Consider the following 16,687-nt stretch of genomic DNA (forward strand, 5'->3'; position numbering starts at 1 on the left):
AGATGGCAGTTACACATAAGAGATATGTGTTGATATGACTCAAGTAAACAACACCAACATTTTATATGTTCCAGGAAAATATAGAACATTACACACGGCGCTCGAAAATCGATCAAAATGTTTTAGTACGACTTTGGTAAGCTATTAAGCCGCACCGCTTCAACATATGAGTATTATTATGGTGTGTGTATAAGGTAAGACATTATCTGGCGTTTTGTTTCGCAATATTATATAAAAGCAACTTTTCTTCAATTCTGGTACCTGCTGATCTATATTTGGGATCTGCATTAGTCCTGAAAATTTGCACCCGTCCGCCTTTGTAGTCCGTGGAGACACCATAGTCGATGAGGTTCTTCTTTTTCTCTACCTTCTTGATATGGGACATTCATCATCTGCTGTTGCCATTTCTTATATAAAGTAGTGTAAATTTCTTACTTATGTCTGTCAGTAAACTCGCCATGAAAGCGCTAAAACATACCGGTGTGGTGAGAATACATAATTCACCCAAGGAACTTTAGTTATTAGAGATCAAATCGGACGGTTTTTCACAGTACACATTTGTGGCCTTGTTGTTGCTCTACAGACCCACGGATGAGGAGATGTTGCTCATGTTATGTTCTGTAAAAATATAGAACATTACACACGGCGCTGAAAAATCTATCAAAAACTATTTTAGTACGACTTTGGTAAGTTATGAAGCCTCACCGCTTGATGGATTGTACTGTGCTTCAACATAGGAGTATTATTATGGTGTGTGTATAAGGTAAGACATTATCTGGCGTTTTGTTTCGTGATACTATCTGGTACTTGCTGATCTTTATTTGGGATCTGCATAAGTCCTGAATATTCGCGCCAGTCCGCCTTTGTAGTCCGTATCGACAACATAGTGGATAAGCTTCTTCTTGTTATGAGACATTCATCCTCTGCTTTTGCCATTTCTAATATAAAGTAGTGTAAAGTTGTTACGTATATCTGTCAGTAAACTCGCCATGAAAGCACTAAAACATACCGGTGTAGTGACTTTACATTATTCACCCAAGGGACTTTAGTTATTAGAGTTCCGATCGGACGGTGTTTCACGGGACATATTTCCGGTGTTGTTGCACTAGTGAGCCACGGATGAGGAGATGACATTATCTGGCGTTTTGTTTCGCAATACTATGTGGTACCTGCTTCTCTGTAATTAGGATCTGCATAAGTCCTGAATATTTGCGCCCCTCCGCCTTTGTAGTCCGTGACGACAACATAGTGGATAAGCTTCTTCTTGTTATGGGACATTCATCCTCCGCTGTTGCCATTTCTAATATAAAGTAGTGTAAAGTTGTTACTTATATCTGTCAGTAAACTCGCCATGAAAGCGCTAAAACATACCGGTGTGGTGACTTTACATTATTCATCCAAGGGACTTTAGTTTTTAGAGAGTTCCGGTCGAACGGTGTTTCACGGGACATATTTCCGGTGTTGTTGCACTAGTGAACCACGGATGAGGAGATGTTGCTCATGTTATATGTTCCATGAAAATATAGAACATTACACACGGCGCTGAAAAATCTAACAAAAAATGTTTTAGTACGACTTTGGTAAGTTAAGAAGCCTCACCGCTTGAAGGATTGTACTGTGCTTCAACATATGAGTATTATTATGGTGTGTGTATAAGGTAAGACTCTATCTGGCGTTTTGTTTCGCGATACTATCTGGTACCTGCTGATCTGTATTTGGGATCTGCATAAGTCCTGAATATTTGCGCCCGTCCGCCTTTGTAGTCCGTGACGACAACATAGTGGATAAGCTTCTTCTTGTTATGGGACATTCATCCTCCACTGTTGCCATTTCTAATATAAAGTAGTGTAAAGTTGTTACTTATATCTGTCAGTAAACTCTCCATGAAAGCGCTAAAACATACCGGTGTGGTGACTTTACATTATTCATCCAAGGGACTTTAGTTTTTAGAGAGTTCCGGTCGAACGGTGTTTCACGGGACATATTTCCGGTGTTGTTGCACTAGTGAACCACGGATGAGGAGATGTTGCTCATGTTATATGTTCCATGAAAATATAGAACATAACACACGGCGCTGAAAAATCGTTCAAAAAACGTTTTAGTACGACTTTGGTAAGTTAAGAAGCCTCACCGCTTGAAGGATTGTACTGTGCTTCAACATATGAGTATTATTATGGTGTGTGTATAAGGTAAGACATTATAAGGTGTTTTGTTTCGTGATACTATGTGGTACCTGCTGATCTGTATTTGGGATCTGCATAAGTCCTGAATATTTGCGCCCTCCGCCTTTGTAGTCCGTGACGACACCATAGTGGATAAGCTTCTTCTTGTTATGAGACATTCATCCTCCACTGTTGCCATTTCTAATATAAAGTAGTGTAAAGTTGTTACTTATATCTGTCAGTAAACTCGCCATGAAAGCACTAAAACATACCGGTGTAGTGACTTTACATTATTCATCCAAGGAACTTTAGGGATTAGAGTTCCGATCGGACGGTGTTTCACGGGACATATTTCCGGTGTTGTTGCACTAGTGAGCCACGGATGAGGAGATGACATTATCTGGTGTTTTGTTTCGCAATACTATGTGGTACCTGCTTCTCTGTAATTAGGATCTGCATAAGTCCTGAATTTTTGCGCCCCTCCGCCTTTGTAGTCCGTGACGACAACATAGTGGATAAGCTTCTTCTTGTTATGAGACATTCATCCTCCACTGTTGCCATTTCTAATATAAAGTAGTGTAAAGTTGTTAATAATATCAGTCAGTAAACTCGCCATGAAAGCGCTAAAACATACCGGTGTGGTGACTTTACATTATTCACCCAAGGAACTTTAGTTTTTAGAGTTCCGATCGGACGGTGTTTCACTGGACATGTTTCCGGCGTTGTTGCACTAGTGACCCACGGATGAGGAGATGTTGCTCATGTTATATGTTCCATGAAAATATAGAACATTACACACGGCGCTGAAAAATCTAACAAAAAATGTTTTAGTACGACTTTGGTAAGTTAAGAAGCCTCACCGCTTGAAGGATTGTACTGTGCTTCAACATATGAGTATTATTATGGTGTGTGTATAAGGTAAGACACTATCTGGCGTTTTGTTTCGCGATACTATCTGGTACCTGCTGATCTGTATTTGGGATCTGCATAAGTCCTGAATATTTGCGCCCGTCCGCCTTTGTAGTCCGTGACGACAACATAGTGGATAAGCTTCTTCTTGTTATGAGACATTCACCCTCCGCTGTTGCCATTTCTAATATAAAGTAGTGTAAAGTTCTTACTTATATCTGTCAGTAAACTCGCCATGAAAGCGCTAAAACATACCGGTGTAGTGACTTTACATTATTCACCCAAGGAACTTTAGTCGGACGGTTTTTCACGGGACGCATTTCTGTTCTTGTTGTTGCACTAGTGAGCCACGGATGAGGAGATGCTGCTCTATTATTGGTTGAAGTGAAGTCTGAATGTCATTAAAACTCTGTGTACTCTTGGAAGAGGCGCCGCTGAACAAGAGGTGGTCTTCTCTTCCGCTGTCAAATAAGTCTTCTTTGACGTATTTCTCCAGAGAAGTCCGGTCTCATCATAATTAAAACTTGCTGTGGTACGAAGCCTTCTTTTGGGCGCCATTAGTGTACTACTCGAAAATAGTCTATTTTTTTTTAATTTCCACGCTGGTCTGTTGTTTTAGTGTGTGTCATATTGAGTTAGCAAAATGGACAGCAATTGTTAAAAGACGGAAAAAAGCACAGCAAGAGACGTAGAAGGCTTGGCCTTTTCAAAAATGCTGAGCTCTGCGGCACAAAATGTCTGCAGGCGGAAGACAAAACCAATGAATAAATGAGATGTTGGTACACACAGACATGCTTTGCACATAAAGGCATATTTGGCTCGGTTGGGAAAGTGGCCGTGCCAGCAACCTGAGGGTTCCTGGTTCAATCCCCACCTTCTACCAACCTAGTCACGTCCGTTGTGTCCTTGAGCCTTGCTCCCTCCACCTGTGTGTGAAAGTGGAAGTAGTGTCAAAGCACTTTAAGTACTTTGAAGGTAGAAAAGCGCTGTACAAGTACAACCCATTTATCATTTATATAGAAAAGTTTGCAAATACAAGGGTTCTTAGGTCAAGGTTCTTGATTGAGGAATATGGTCCCCAGTGTTTTCAATCAGTCAAACTTTATTTATAAAGCACTTTTCATACATGAAAGAAATACAACGTAAAGTGCTTTACAAAGTTAAAAACAATACCCCGGTGACCCGTATCCTCCATTATCACATTTCCCATGAAAGACGAAAAGTTGTACAACTTATTGGGGTGTTAGCATTCAGTTGTATGGAATATGTACTGTACTGTGCTATCTACTCATACAAGTTTCAATTCATCCATCAAACATGCACGCACGGACACACAAAATACACAACTATATGGACAAATAATTGCACAAAGTGGCCGAGTGGTTAGAGCAGGGGTGTCAAACTCAAATACAGAGTGGGCCAAAAATGTAAAACTGAACAAAGCCGCGGGCCAACGTTGAACAAATGAACCTTTTAATAGGGACCCAAACAAGTTTTGCGATGAATATTGAACAAGCAAGGCTTAAATGGGGCAGCACGGTGAACCAGGGGTTAGTGCATCTGCCTCACAATACGAAGGTCCTGAGTAATCCTGGGTTCAATCCCGGGCTCGGGATCTTTCTGTGTGGAGTTAGCATGTTCTCCCCGCGACTGCGTGGGTTACTCGGGCTTCCTCCCATGCAACAGGCAGAGCTTACATAACGTAATAGTGCAAAATCAACTTTCAAAAAACAAACGAAAAAACATCAGTGGTATATTAAATAAAATATAATTTAAAAAAATAATGCCTTTTTTCTATTTGCAGCTTTCCGAGGTAAATATCAACATTAACTTTTTCCACAGGCTAATACATTTGAAAATAAAATAAAAATGAGGTGGCCGGGGTTTGGTGGTATATTGTAGCGTTCTGGAAGAGTTAGTGCTGCAAGGGGTTCTGGGTATTTGTTCTGTTGCGATACGGTGCGGGTGTTCTCCCGAAATGTGTTGTGTCATTCTTGTTTGGTGTGGGCTCACAGTGTGGCGCATATTTTTAACAGTGTTAAAGTTGTTTATACGGCCACCCTCAGTGTGACCTGTATGGCTGTTGACCAAGTATGTGTGTGTGAAAGCCGCATATATTATGTGACTTGGCCAGCACGCCGTTTGTATGGAGGAAAAGAGGACACTAAAGGCAGTGCCTTTAAGGCACGCTCCCAATATTGTTGTCCGGGTGGAAATCGGGAGAATGCTTGCCCAGGGAGATTTTCGGGAAGGGCACTAAACTTCGGGAGTCTCCCGGGAAAATCGGGAGGGTTGGCAAGTATGAGTATTAGCAGTGAATGTGGTGTTACCGGCGGGCCGGCTCTAATGTTAATTTGATATCGCCTCAAGGGCCAAATGAAATTAAACGGGGGCCAGAGTTTGACATCCATGGGTGTCCGCCCTGAGATGGGTAGGTTGTGAGTTCAAATCCCGGCCAAGTCATACCAAAGACTATACAAATGTGAGCCATTACCTCCCTGCTTGGCACTCAGCATCAAGGCTTGGAAATGGGGGTTGAATCACCAAAAGTGATTTTCGGGCGCGGCCACTCCTGCTGCTCACTGCTCCCCTCACCTCCCAGGGGGTGATCAAGGGGACGGGTCGAATGCAGAGGACACATTTTGCCACACCTAGTGTGTGTGGGACAATCATTGCTACTTGAACTTGAACTTAATGGTTGAATACAGAGGAGACATGTGAGAAAAGACTATCACAGGAGCCATCAGACCATGGCCACTATGACGCATCAGACCATGGCCACTATGACGCATCAGACCATGGCCACTATGACGCATCAGACCATGGCCACTATGACGCATCAGACCATGGCCACTATGACGCATCAGACCATGGCCACTATGACGCATCAGACCATGGCCACTATGACGCATCAGACCATGGCCACTATGACGCATCAGACCATGGCCACTATGACGCATCAGACCATGGCCACTATGACGCATCAGACCATGGCCACTATGACGCATCAGACCATGGCCACTATGACGCATCAGACCATGGCCACTATGACTCATCAGACCATGGCCACTATGACGCATCAGACCATGGCCACTATGACGCATCAGACCATGGCCACTATGACGCTGACACCAGCACGGCACACGGCTCATCCATAAAAATAATACAATTTGGAAAACATCAACAACCATAAGTAGAGATAAAGAATAAAAAAACAAGACATCTGAACTTTAATGGGGAAAAAAAGAATATACAGTAAATAACAAATAAATAAAACTAAATAAAATCTTGCATAATAGGATAAAAAGTAAAATACAAATGACTTCAATAAAATCAAAAAGGTGAGTCTTAAGTCTGCTTTTAAAAACATGAACGTTGTCCGTTTTTCCACATTTGTATGCATGTCATGGCACTTCAATCAATGTTTATTTAAATAGTCCTGAATCACGAGTGTCTCAAAGGGCTGCACAAGCCACAACCACAGCCTCGGTTCAGATCCCACATAAGGACAAGGAAGAACTCACAACCCAGTGGGATGTCAATGAGAATGACTATGAGAAACCTTGGAGAGGACCACATTGTGTAGTTAGAATGATATGCTTTTACTTGTAATGCTAATTGAGTTTGTGGACTCCAGGAATACTCATCGGTTGTTGTGGAAACCAGATCATGGGGATCCTTCATTAAAACAAATCTAATCAAATCAAATCACAGATTCAGGTGGCCTATAGGGGACGTCAAGTGGGTCTAGCATAATATTTTGAGAGTCCAGTCCATAGTGGATCTAACATAATAGTGAGAGTCCAGTCCATAGTGGATCTAACATAATAGTGTGAGAGTCCAGTCCATAGTGGATCTAACATAATAGTGAGAGTCCAGTCCATAGTGGATCTAACATAATAGTGTGAGAGTCCAGTCCATAGTGGATCTAACATAATAGTGTGAGAGTCCAGTCCATAGTGGATCTAACATAATAGTGAGAGTCCAGTCCATAGTGGATCTAACATAATAGTGAGAGTCCAGTCCCTAGTGGATCTAACATAATAGTGAGAGTCCAGTCCATAGTGGGGACAGCAGGAGACCATCCCGAGCGGACGCGGGTCAGCAGTGCAGAGATGTCCCCAACCGATGCATAGGCGAGCGGTCCACCCCAGGTCCCGACTCTAGACAGCCAGCACTTCATCCATGGCCACCGGACCTGTGCACATCCCCCACGTCTCCTCCACAATGAAGAGGGGGGCAGAGCAGAAAAGAAAAGAAACGGCAGATCAACTGGTCTAAAATGGGGGTCTATGTAAAGGCTAGAGAATACAAATTAGACTTAAGGCAAGACTTAAATGCTTCTACTGAGGTGGCATCTCGAACTGTTACCGGGAGGGCATTCCAGAGTACTGGAGCCCGAAATGAAAACGCTCTATAGCCCGCAGACTTTTTTTGGGCTTTGGGAATCACTAATAAGCCGGAGTCTTTTGAAGGCAGATTTCTTGCCGGGACATATGGTACAATACAATCGGCAAGATAGGATGGAGCTAGACCGTGTAGTATTTTATACGCAAGTAGTAAAACCTTAAAGTCACATCTTAAGTGCACAGGAAGCCAGTGCAGGTGAGCCAGTATAAGTATATATGTATGTATATATGTATATAAAGGTATATACAGTATAGGTATATATGTATGTATATATGTATATAAAGGTATATACAATATAGGTATGTATATATGTATATAAAGGTATATACAGTACAGGTATATATGTATGTATGTATGTATATAAAGGTATATACAGTATAGGTATATATGTATGTATATATGTATATAAAGGTATATACAGTATAGGTACATATGTATGTATATATGTATATAAAGGTATATACAGTATAGGTATATATGTATGTATATATGTATATAAAGGTATATACAGTATAGGTATATATGTATGTATATATGTATATAAAGGTATATACAATATAGGTATGTATATATGTATATAAAGGTATATACAGTACAGGTATATATGTATGTATGTATGTATATAAAGGTATATACAGTATAGGTATATATGTATGTATATATGTATATAAAGGTATATACAGTATAGGTACATATGTATGTATATATGTATATAAAGGTATATACAGTATAGGTATATATGTATGTATATATGTATATAAAGGTATATACAGTATAGGTATATATGTATGTATATATGTATATAAAGGTATATACAGTATAGGTATATATGTATGTATATATGTATATAAAGGTATATACAGTATAGGTATATATGTATGTATATATGTATATAAAGGTATATACAGTATAGGTATATATGTATGTATATATGTATATAAAGGTATATACAGTATAGGTATATATGTATGTATATATGTATATAAAGGTATATACAGTACAGGCGTAATGTGATCAAACTTTCTTGTTCTTGTCAAAAGTCTAGCAGCCGCATTTTGTACCAACTGTAATCTTTTAATGCTAGACATGGGGAGACCCCAAAATAATACGTTACAGTAATCGAGACGAGACGTAACAAACGCATGGATAATGATCTCAGCGTCTTTAGTGGACAAAATGGAGCGAATTTTAGCGATATTACAGAGATGAAAGAAGGCCGTTTTAGTAACGCTTTTAATGTGTGCCTCAAAGGAGAGAGTTGGGTGGAAGATGATACCCAGATTCTTTACCGTGTCGCCTTGTTTAAAGGGGAACATTATCACAATTTCAGAAGGAAAACCAATAAAAATCAGTTCCTAGTGGCTTATTTTATTTTTCAAAATGTTTTTCAAAATTTTACCTGTCCCGGAATATCCCTAAAAAAAAAAACGCTTTAAAGTGCTTGATTTTCGCTATTTGCTTAAGCCACTGTCCATTTCCCTGTGACGTCACATAGCGATTCCAATACAAACAATGGCGGATAGCACAGCAAGATATAGCGACATTAGCTCAGATTCAGACTCGGATTTCAGCGGCTTAAGCGATTCAACAGATTACGCATGTATTGAAACGGATGGTTGGCAATGGAGGCAGATAGCGAAAACGAAATTGAAGAAGAAACTGAAGCTATTGAGCGAACAGCTATTGACGCTATTCGGCCATGCATGTCTGCCTTAGCATCGCCGGTAAAATGTGCAGACCAACCGATCAGGACTTTCAAATTGACACTGGATCAACTTAAACCCGTCGATTGGTAAGTGTTTGTTTGGCATTCAATGTGGGTGGAAGGAAACGCTGGATGTAAATATAGTTTCAAATGTACATACAGCTAGCCTAAATAGCATGTTAGCATCGATTAGCTGGCAGTCATGCCGCGACCAAGTATGTCTGATTAGCACATAAGTTATAAGTAACATCAACAACAGTCACCTTTGTGATTTCGTTGACTTTATCGTTGCTTTGAGTGTCGCAGGATATCCAGACATTTTTGCCATCTCTGTCGTAGCATCGCCGGTGAAAACCAAACGGGGGACTTTTGCATCTCTTGACACTGGAGCAACTTAAATCTGTCGATTGCTAAGTGTTTGTTTGGCATTAAATGTGGATGGAGGGAAAGGCTAGATGCAAATATAGCTACAAATGAGGCATAATGCTGCAATATGTATACACACAGCTAGCCTAAATAGCATGTTAGCATCGTTTAGCATGCCGTGCTAATCGATGCACATTCTACGTGTACAAACAGTTTTTTCTAACAGCTGGCGGAAATGGAAATGCCCGTTACCCTGGCAACCAAAACCATAACAACGGTTAAACAACTTAAATATGCACATTTCAGCTTCCCAAACAAAACGTAGTAAATAGAAACAAATAATAATAATCCCATAACATAAATTATCTCCAAAATGTAGAACTTAAAGAAACTATTATATTAACATGCAAACCTTCAGAACACTACGTAAATCAACCTGAATCCGTCCCTGATGGTGTTGATTGATTGATTGATTGATTGTTACACCTCCGACAACACACCGACGAGTCACGATGTCTCCAATGTATCGGAAAACAGTCGAAAAAACGGAAAATAACAGAGCTGATTTGACTCGATGCGTGTGAAGTGTAGGGCAAAATGGCGTTGAGTATCGATGTGACGTCACGTTCTGACGTCGTCGCTCAGAGACCGATAAACAGAAAGGCGTTTAATTCGCCAAAATTCACCCATTTAATTGTTTGGTTGTCAAATGTTAAAGGGGAACATTATCAGCAGACCTATGTAAGCGTCAATATATACCTTGATGGTGCAGAAAAAAGACCAGCTATTTTTTCAACCGATTTCCGAACTCTAAATGGGTGAATTTTGGCGAATTAAACGCCTTTCTGTTTAGCCCTCTTGAAGCGATGACGTCAGTACGTGACGTCGCCGAGGTAACACACCCACCATTTTCATTTTCAACACATTACAAACACCGGGTCTCAGCTCTGTTGTTTTACGTTTTTTTGACTATTTTTTGGAACCTTGGAGACATCATGCCTCGACGGTGTGTTGTCGGAGGGTGTAACAACACTAACAGGAGGGATTCAAGTTGCACCACTGGCCCCAAGATGCCAAAGTGTCTGCCGCCAGACCCCCATTGAATGTGCCAGTGTGTCTCCACATTTGACCGGCGGTGCTAAGACAGACATGGCACAGAGATGTATGGATAACCTGTATGTACATTTGCAACTATATTACGTTTCCTTCCACCCACATTTAATGCGAAACAAACACTTACCAATCGATGGATTTAAGTTGCTCCAGTGTCACAAGATGCGAAAGTCCTGATCGTTTGGTCCGCACGTTTTACCGGCGATGCTAACGCAGCTATTTGGCCATGCTATGGCTATGAATAGCGTCAATAGCTTCAGTTTCTTCTTCAATACTTTCATACTCCAACCATCTGTTTCAATACATGTGTAATCTGTTGAATCGCTTAAGTCGCTGAAATCCGAGTTTGAATCCCAGCTAATGTCACTATATCTTGCTGTGGTATTCCCATTGTTTGTTTACATTGGCAGCACTGTGTGACGTCACAGGGAAATGGACAGTGATTTCGCAGAGAGCGAAAATAAGGCACTTTAAAGCTTTATTTAGGGATATTCCGAGACCGGTAAAATTTAGAAAAAAACTTTTAAAAAATACAACAAGCCAATGGGAACTGATTTTTATTGTTTTTAACCCTTTTGAAATTGTGATAATGTTCCCCTTTAAAGTTGTATTATTAAATAGAGGTCGGTGTCTTGCAGGACCGATAATCAGCATTTCCGTTTTCTTGGTGTTGAGTTGCAAAAAGTTAGCGGACTTCCATTGTTTAATTTCATTAAGACTACAATCCGGCGTGTTGGTCAGCTTAGGGTCATGTAGAGTTGAAAATTTGAAAACACTTGACAATCTCAGCATTGATCCCAATCCGTTTTGCTTTCTTCTGTTTCGATCAAGCTACGTTTTAAACATTGGAGTCTGGATTATGGCAATCATACGCAGTGGTCGTCTCCACTTTTTGTAACTCCTAGTCCTCCTAGCTCATGGGTGTCAAACTCTGGCCCGCTGTGTAATTTAATTTGGCCCTTGAGGCAATATCAATTTAGCATTAGAGCTGGCCCACCGGTGTTATACAGCGTCAGTGCTGCTGTAACACTGCATTCACCGCTAATACTCATACTTGCCAACCCTCCTAATTTTCCCGGTAGACTCCCGAAGTTCAGTGCCCCTCCCGAAAATCTCCCGGGGCAACCATTCTCCTGAATTTCTACCGATTTCCACCTGGACAACTATATTGGGGGCGTGCATTTAAGGCATTGCCTTTAGCGTTCTCTACAACCTGTCGTCACGTCCGCTTTTCCTCCACACTAACAGCGTGTCACATATTTGTGGCTTTTACACACACACACACACACACACACACACACACACACACACACACACGCACGCACACAAGTGAATGCAAGGCATACTTGGTCAACAGCCATACAGGTCACACTGAGGGTGGCCGTATAAACAACTTTAGCACTGTTACAAATATGCGCCACACTGTGAACCCACACCAAACAAGAATGACAAACACAATTTGGATGAACATCCGCACCGTAACACAACAGAACAAATACCTAGAAACCCTTGCAGCACTAACTCTTCCGGGAAACTCCCAGCAAACTGAGCAATAATTAACGTTTTATTCATGCATTTTGTCTTGCTACTTCAAGGCTTGAATGTTTGGTTCCTTCATTATTGTTATTTTATTTTCAAATTCATTATTAGCCTGTGGAAAAAATTATATATTTACCTCAGAAGTTTGCAAATAGAAAAAAGGCATAACATTTTTATTTAAATATTATTTGATATTCCAATTGATATTTTTTAAATTATTAATATTATTTGAAACTGGATTTTGCATGTCACTAAAGTTGTATAAGCCTTGCTTGTTCAATATTTATTGCAAAACTTGTTTGGGTCCCTATTAAAAGGTTCATTTGTTCAACCTTGGCCTGCGACTTTGTTCACTTTAAAATGTTGGCCCACTCTGTGTTTGACTTTGACACCCCTGATCTAAATAAACCGAAAAACGACGAAGATGACTTTGATTGGTCGGAAAACACAAGTCGATCTTCCTAGCCTTTACCAGCTCGGAAAATCCAGCATTCCTTGTCTCCTTTACAAATACGGCGAGGTAAGAAAGAGAAGAATTTATCCTGGCATTAACTCCATCCTCCCTCGCTTGTGTGTGTCCTCAGGGAGCCATCCTCACCACCATGCTGGTGTCCAGAAACTTCTCAGGTGGGTGTGCCATTCGCCCTCCGCCCTCCGCTCCCCACGCAGCACATGCCCATCAAGGAGAGTGGAGAGAATCCTGTGCACACACACACACACACACACACACACACACACACACACACACACACACACACACACACACACACCTTTAGAAAGAACAAGCTGTGTGCACACAACTAATGTATGCTGACATATGTAGGCAGATAATGTGCTGTCTTTGTCTATGCTAATATGTTTCTCCCTGTGTGTGTGTGTGTGTGTGTGTGTGTGTGTGTGTGTGTGTGTGTGTGTGTGTGTGTGTGTGTGTGTGTGTGTGTGTGTGTGTGTGTGTGTGTGTGTGTGTGTGTGTGTGTGTGTGTGTCCCTTTTCTCTGCTGCCTGTGGAGCGTTTGCATGTTTGGAAGATTAGTCTAGACTTTAATGACTTTCTTTTATAACGAGGCAAACAAGATGACTATTGCGATTTTTATCTGAGTCTACTGAGAGTGACTTGTTGTTTTTTTTTTAAATCAGTTTTTTTTTTAATATATAATTGGCCTGTCGATGGTTAACGATTTCGACCCTAGGCCTCGGAAACCACAGGGGTGCACGTCCTTGCTCTCGGTCCATTTCTCGATACGTTTGGGCCGTAGTCCGCATGCCCCGTGGCTCCCGAGGCCCCCGGTCGGACCCCAATTCTGCATAGCCCCTCCCAACTGTAGCATTTCTGTCCAATAGTGGGCCGGCAGCATACCAACTCTGCTGCTGCCGCCTCCTCCACTGCCTCACTGGCTCAGGAAGGTACGTCCCAGAAGACACGCCCATCCACTTCCTCTCCACACACACACACACACACACACTTCTTTACGCTCCGTGGCGCAGGGGGGCCTCGTGCATGCATCCCCTGCAGGCATTTCCATCCTCCCTTGCACATACAACATAAAGCTCATCCATGATTTGATTTACTGCACACAATCTATGCCAGGCCTGGGCAAACTAGGGCCTGGGGGCCACATGGCGGCCCGTCGAGCTTTTCAATCTGGCCCGCCGGACATTCCCAAATCATTTTTTTCGATCCTTAAAGGGGAACATTATCAGCAGACCTATGTAAGCGTCAATATATACTTTGTTACAGAAAAAAGACCATATATATTTTTAACCGATTTCCGAACTCTAAATGGGTGAATTTTGGCGAATTAAACGCCTTTCTGTTTAGCCCTCTTGAAGCGATGACGTCAGTACGTGACGTCGCCGAGGTAACACACCCACCATTTTCATTTTCAACACATTACAAACACCGGGTCTCAGCTCTGTTATTTTCCGTTTTTTCCACTATTTTTTGGAACCTTGGAGACATCATGCCTGGTGGGTGTGTTGTCGGAGGGTGTAACAACACTAACAGGGAGGGATTCAAGTTGCACCACTGGCCCCAAGATGCCAAAGTGTCTGCCGCCAGACCCCCATTGAATGTGCCAAAGTGTCTCCACATTTGACTGGTGGTGCTAAAGCAGACATGGCACAGAGATGTATGGATAACCTGCAGATGCATTTGCAACCATAGTCAACAAAATCACAAAGGTGAGTTTTGTTGATGTTGTTGACTTATGTGCTAATCAGACATATTATGTCGCGGCGTGACTATCGATGCTAACATGCTATTTAGGCTATAGCTGTATGTACATTTGCAACTATATTACGTTTCCTTCCACCCACATTTAATGCGAAACAAACACTTACCAATCGACGGATTTAAGTTGCTCCAGTGTCACAAGATGCAAAAGTCCTGATCGTTTGGTCCGCACATTTTACCGGCGATGCTAACGCAGCTATTCGGCCATGCTATGGCTATGAATAGCGTCAATAGCTATTCACTCAATAGCTTCAGTTTCTTCTTCCATACTCCAACGATCTGTTTCAATACATGCGTAATCTGTTGAATCGCTTAAGCCGCTGAAATCCGAGTTTGAATCCGAGCTAATGTCGCTATATCTTGCTGTGGTATTCCCATTGTTTGTTTACATTGGCAGCACTGTGTGACGTCACAGGGAAATGGATAGTGTCTTCGCAGAGAGCCAAAATAAGGCACTTTAAAGCTTTATTTAGGGATATTCTGGGACCGCTAAAATTTTGAAAAAAAACTTCAAAAAATACAACAAGCCACTGGGAACTGATTTTTATTGTTTTTAACCCTTTTGAAATTGTGATAATGTTCCCCTTTAAAGATGGAAAGTGTAGGATGTGCAGTGATGTTTTTGTCTTGAACTATACAACATATTTCAATGTTTGGTTGATATACCACTTACCGTATTTTCCGCACTATAAGGCGCACCTTCAATGAATGGCCTATTTTAAAATGTGTTCATATATAAGGCGCACCACATTATAAGGCGCATAGAATAGACCAAGAGTGTCAAACTCTGGCCCGCCGTGTAATTTAATGTGGCCCTTGAGGCAATATCAATTTATCATTAGAGCTGGCCCGCCGGTGTTATACAGCGTCGGTGCCGCTGTCACATCGCATTCACCGCTAATACTCATACTTGCCAACCCTCCTAATTTTATCCCGAAGTTCAGTGCCTCTCCTGAAAATCTCCCGGGGCAACCATTCTCCCGAATTTCCACCGATTTCCACCTGGACAACTATATTGGGGGCGTGCATTTAAGGCACTGCCTTTAGCGTTCTCTACAACCTGTCGTCACGTCCGCTTTTCCTCCACACTAACAGCGTGTCACATATTTGTGGCTTTTACACACACACACAAGTGAATGCAAGGCATACTTGGTCAACAGCCGTACAGGTCACACTGAGGGTGGCCGTATAAACAATTTTAGCACTGTTACAAATATGCGCCACACTGTGAACCCACACCAAACAAGAGCGACAAACACATTTCGGGTGAACGTCCGCACCGTAACACAACAGATCAAATACCCAGAACCCTTTGCAGCACTAACTCTTCCGGGAAACTTCCAGCAAACTGACCAATAATTAACGTTTTATTCATGCATTTTCTCTTGCTACTTCAAGGCTTGAATGTTTGGTTCATTCATTATTGTTATTTTATTTTCAAATGTATTATTAGCCTGTGGAAAAAATTATATATTTACCTCAGAAGTTTGCAAATAGAAAAAAAGGCATAACATTATTTAAATATTATTTGATATGCCATTGATATTTTTTTAAATATTAATGTTATTTGAAACTGGATTTTGCATGTCATTAAAGTTATAAAAGCCTTGCTTGTTCAATATTTATTGCAAAACTTGTTTGGGTCCCTATTAAAAGGTTCATTTGTTCAACATTGGCCAGCGGCTTTGTTCACTTTAAAATTTTGTCCCACTCTGTGTTTGACTTTGACACCCCTGGAATAGACACTACAGTAGAGGCCGGGGTTCCGTTAAGCATCCATTAGATCAGGGTTTGACAACCCAAAATGTTGAAAGAGCCATATTGGACCAAAAATACAAAAACAAATCTGTCTGGAGCCGCAAAAAATGAAAAGCGATATTACATACAGATAGTGTGTCATCAGATATAAATTGAATTAAGAGGACTTAAAGGAAACTAAATGAGCTTCAATAAAGCTACAAATGAGGCATGATGATGCAATATAGCTAGCCTAAATAGCATGTTAGCATCGGTTAGCTTTGCAGGGATCAAATATGTCTGATTAGCACTCCACACAAGACAATAACATCAACAAAACTGACCGTTGTGCATTCACGCACAACGTTAAAAGTTTGGTAGACAAAATGAGACGTAAAAAGAAGTGACATAAAACACGTCCTAGAAAGTCGGAGAAAGTTGTACATGTAAACCAGGGGTAGTCAAACGTACGGCCCGAGGGCCGGATCAGGCCCGTCAACAAGTTTTATCCGGC

At 41.3% G+C, this 16,687-nt stretch overlaps 1 protein-coding gene across 12 annotated transcripts in view; it reads left to right on the plus strand.

Moving 5' to 3' along the window:
* LOC133557175 (calcium/calmodulin-dependent protein kinase type II subunit gamma-like) overlaps nucleotides 1–16,687 on the plus strand; it is a 167,374-nt gene that overhangs the window by 93,762 nt on the left and 56,925 nt on the right. For 7 of the 12 annotated variants that reach the window (XM_061907429.1, XM_061907434.1, XM_061907427.1 and 4 more), the window contains exons 12-13: nucleotides 12,789–12,831; nucleotides 13,545–13,607. In XM_061907429.1, coding sequence (XP_061763413.1) covers nucleotides 12,789–12,831; nucleotides 13,545–13,607 — 106 coding nt within the window. The remainder of the gene's footprint in view (nucleotides 1–12,788; nucleotides 12,832–13,544; nucleotides 13,608–16,687) is intronic. The other 5 variants (XM_061907428.1, XM_061907433.1, XM_061907439.1 and 2 more) reach the window with 1 other exon arrangement.

Source organism: Nerophis ophidion, linkage group LG08 (assembly GCF_033978795.1).
Source record: "Nerophis ophidion isolate RoL-2023_Sa linkage group LG08, RoL_Noph_v1.0, whole genome shotgun sequence".
Classification (NCBI taxonomy): domain Eukaryota; kingdom Metazoa; phylum Chordata; class Actinopteri; order Syngnathiformes; family Syngnathidae; genus Nerophis; species Nerophis ophidion.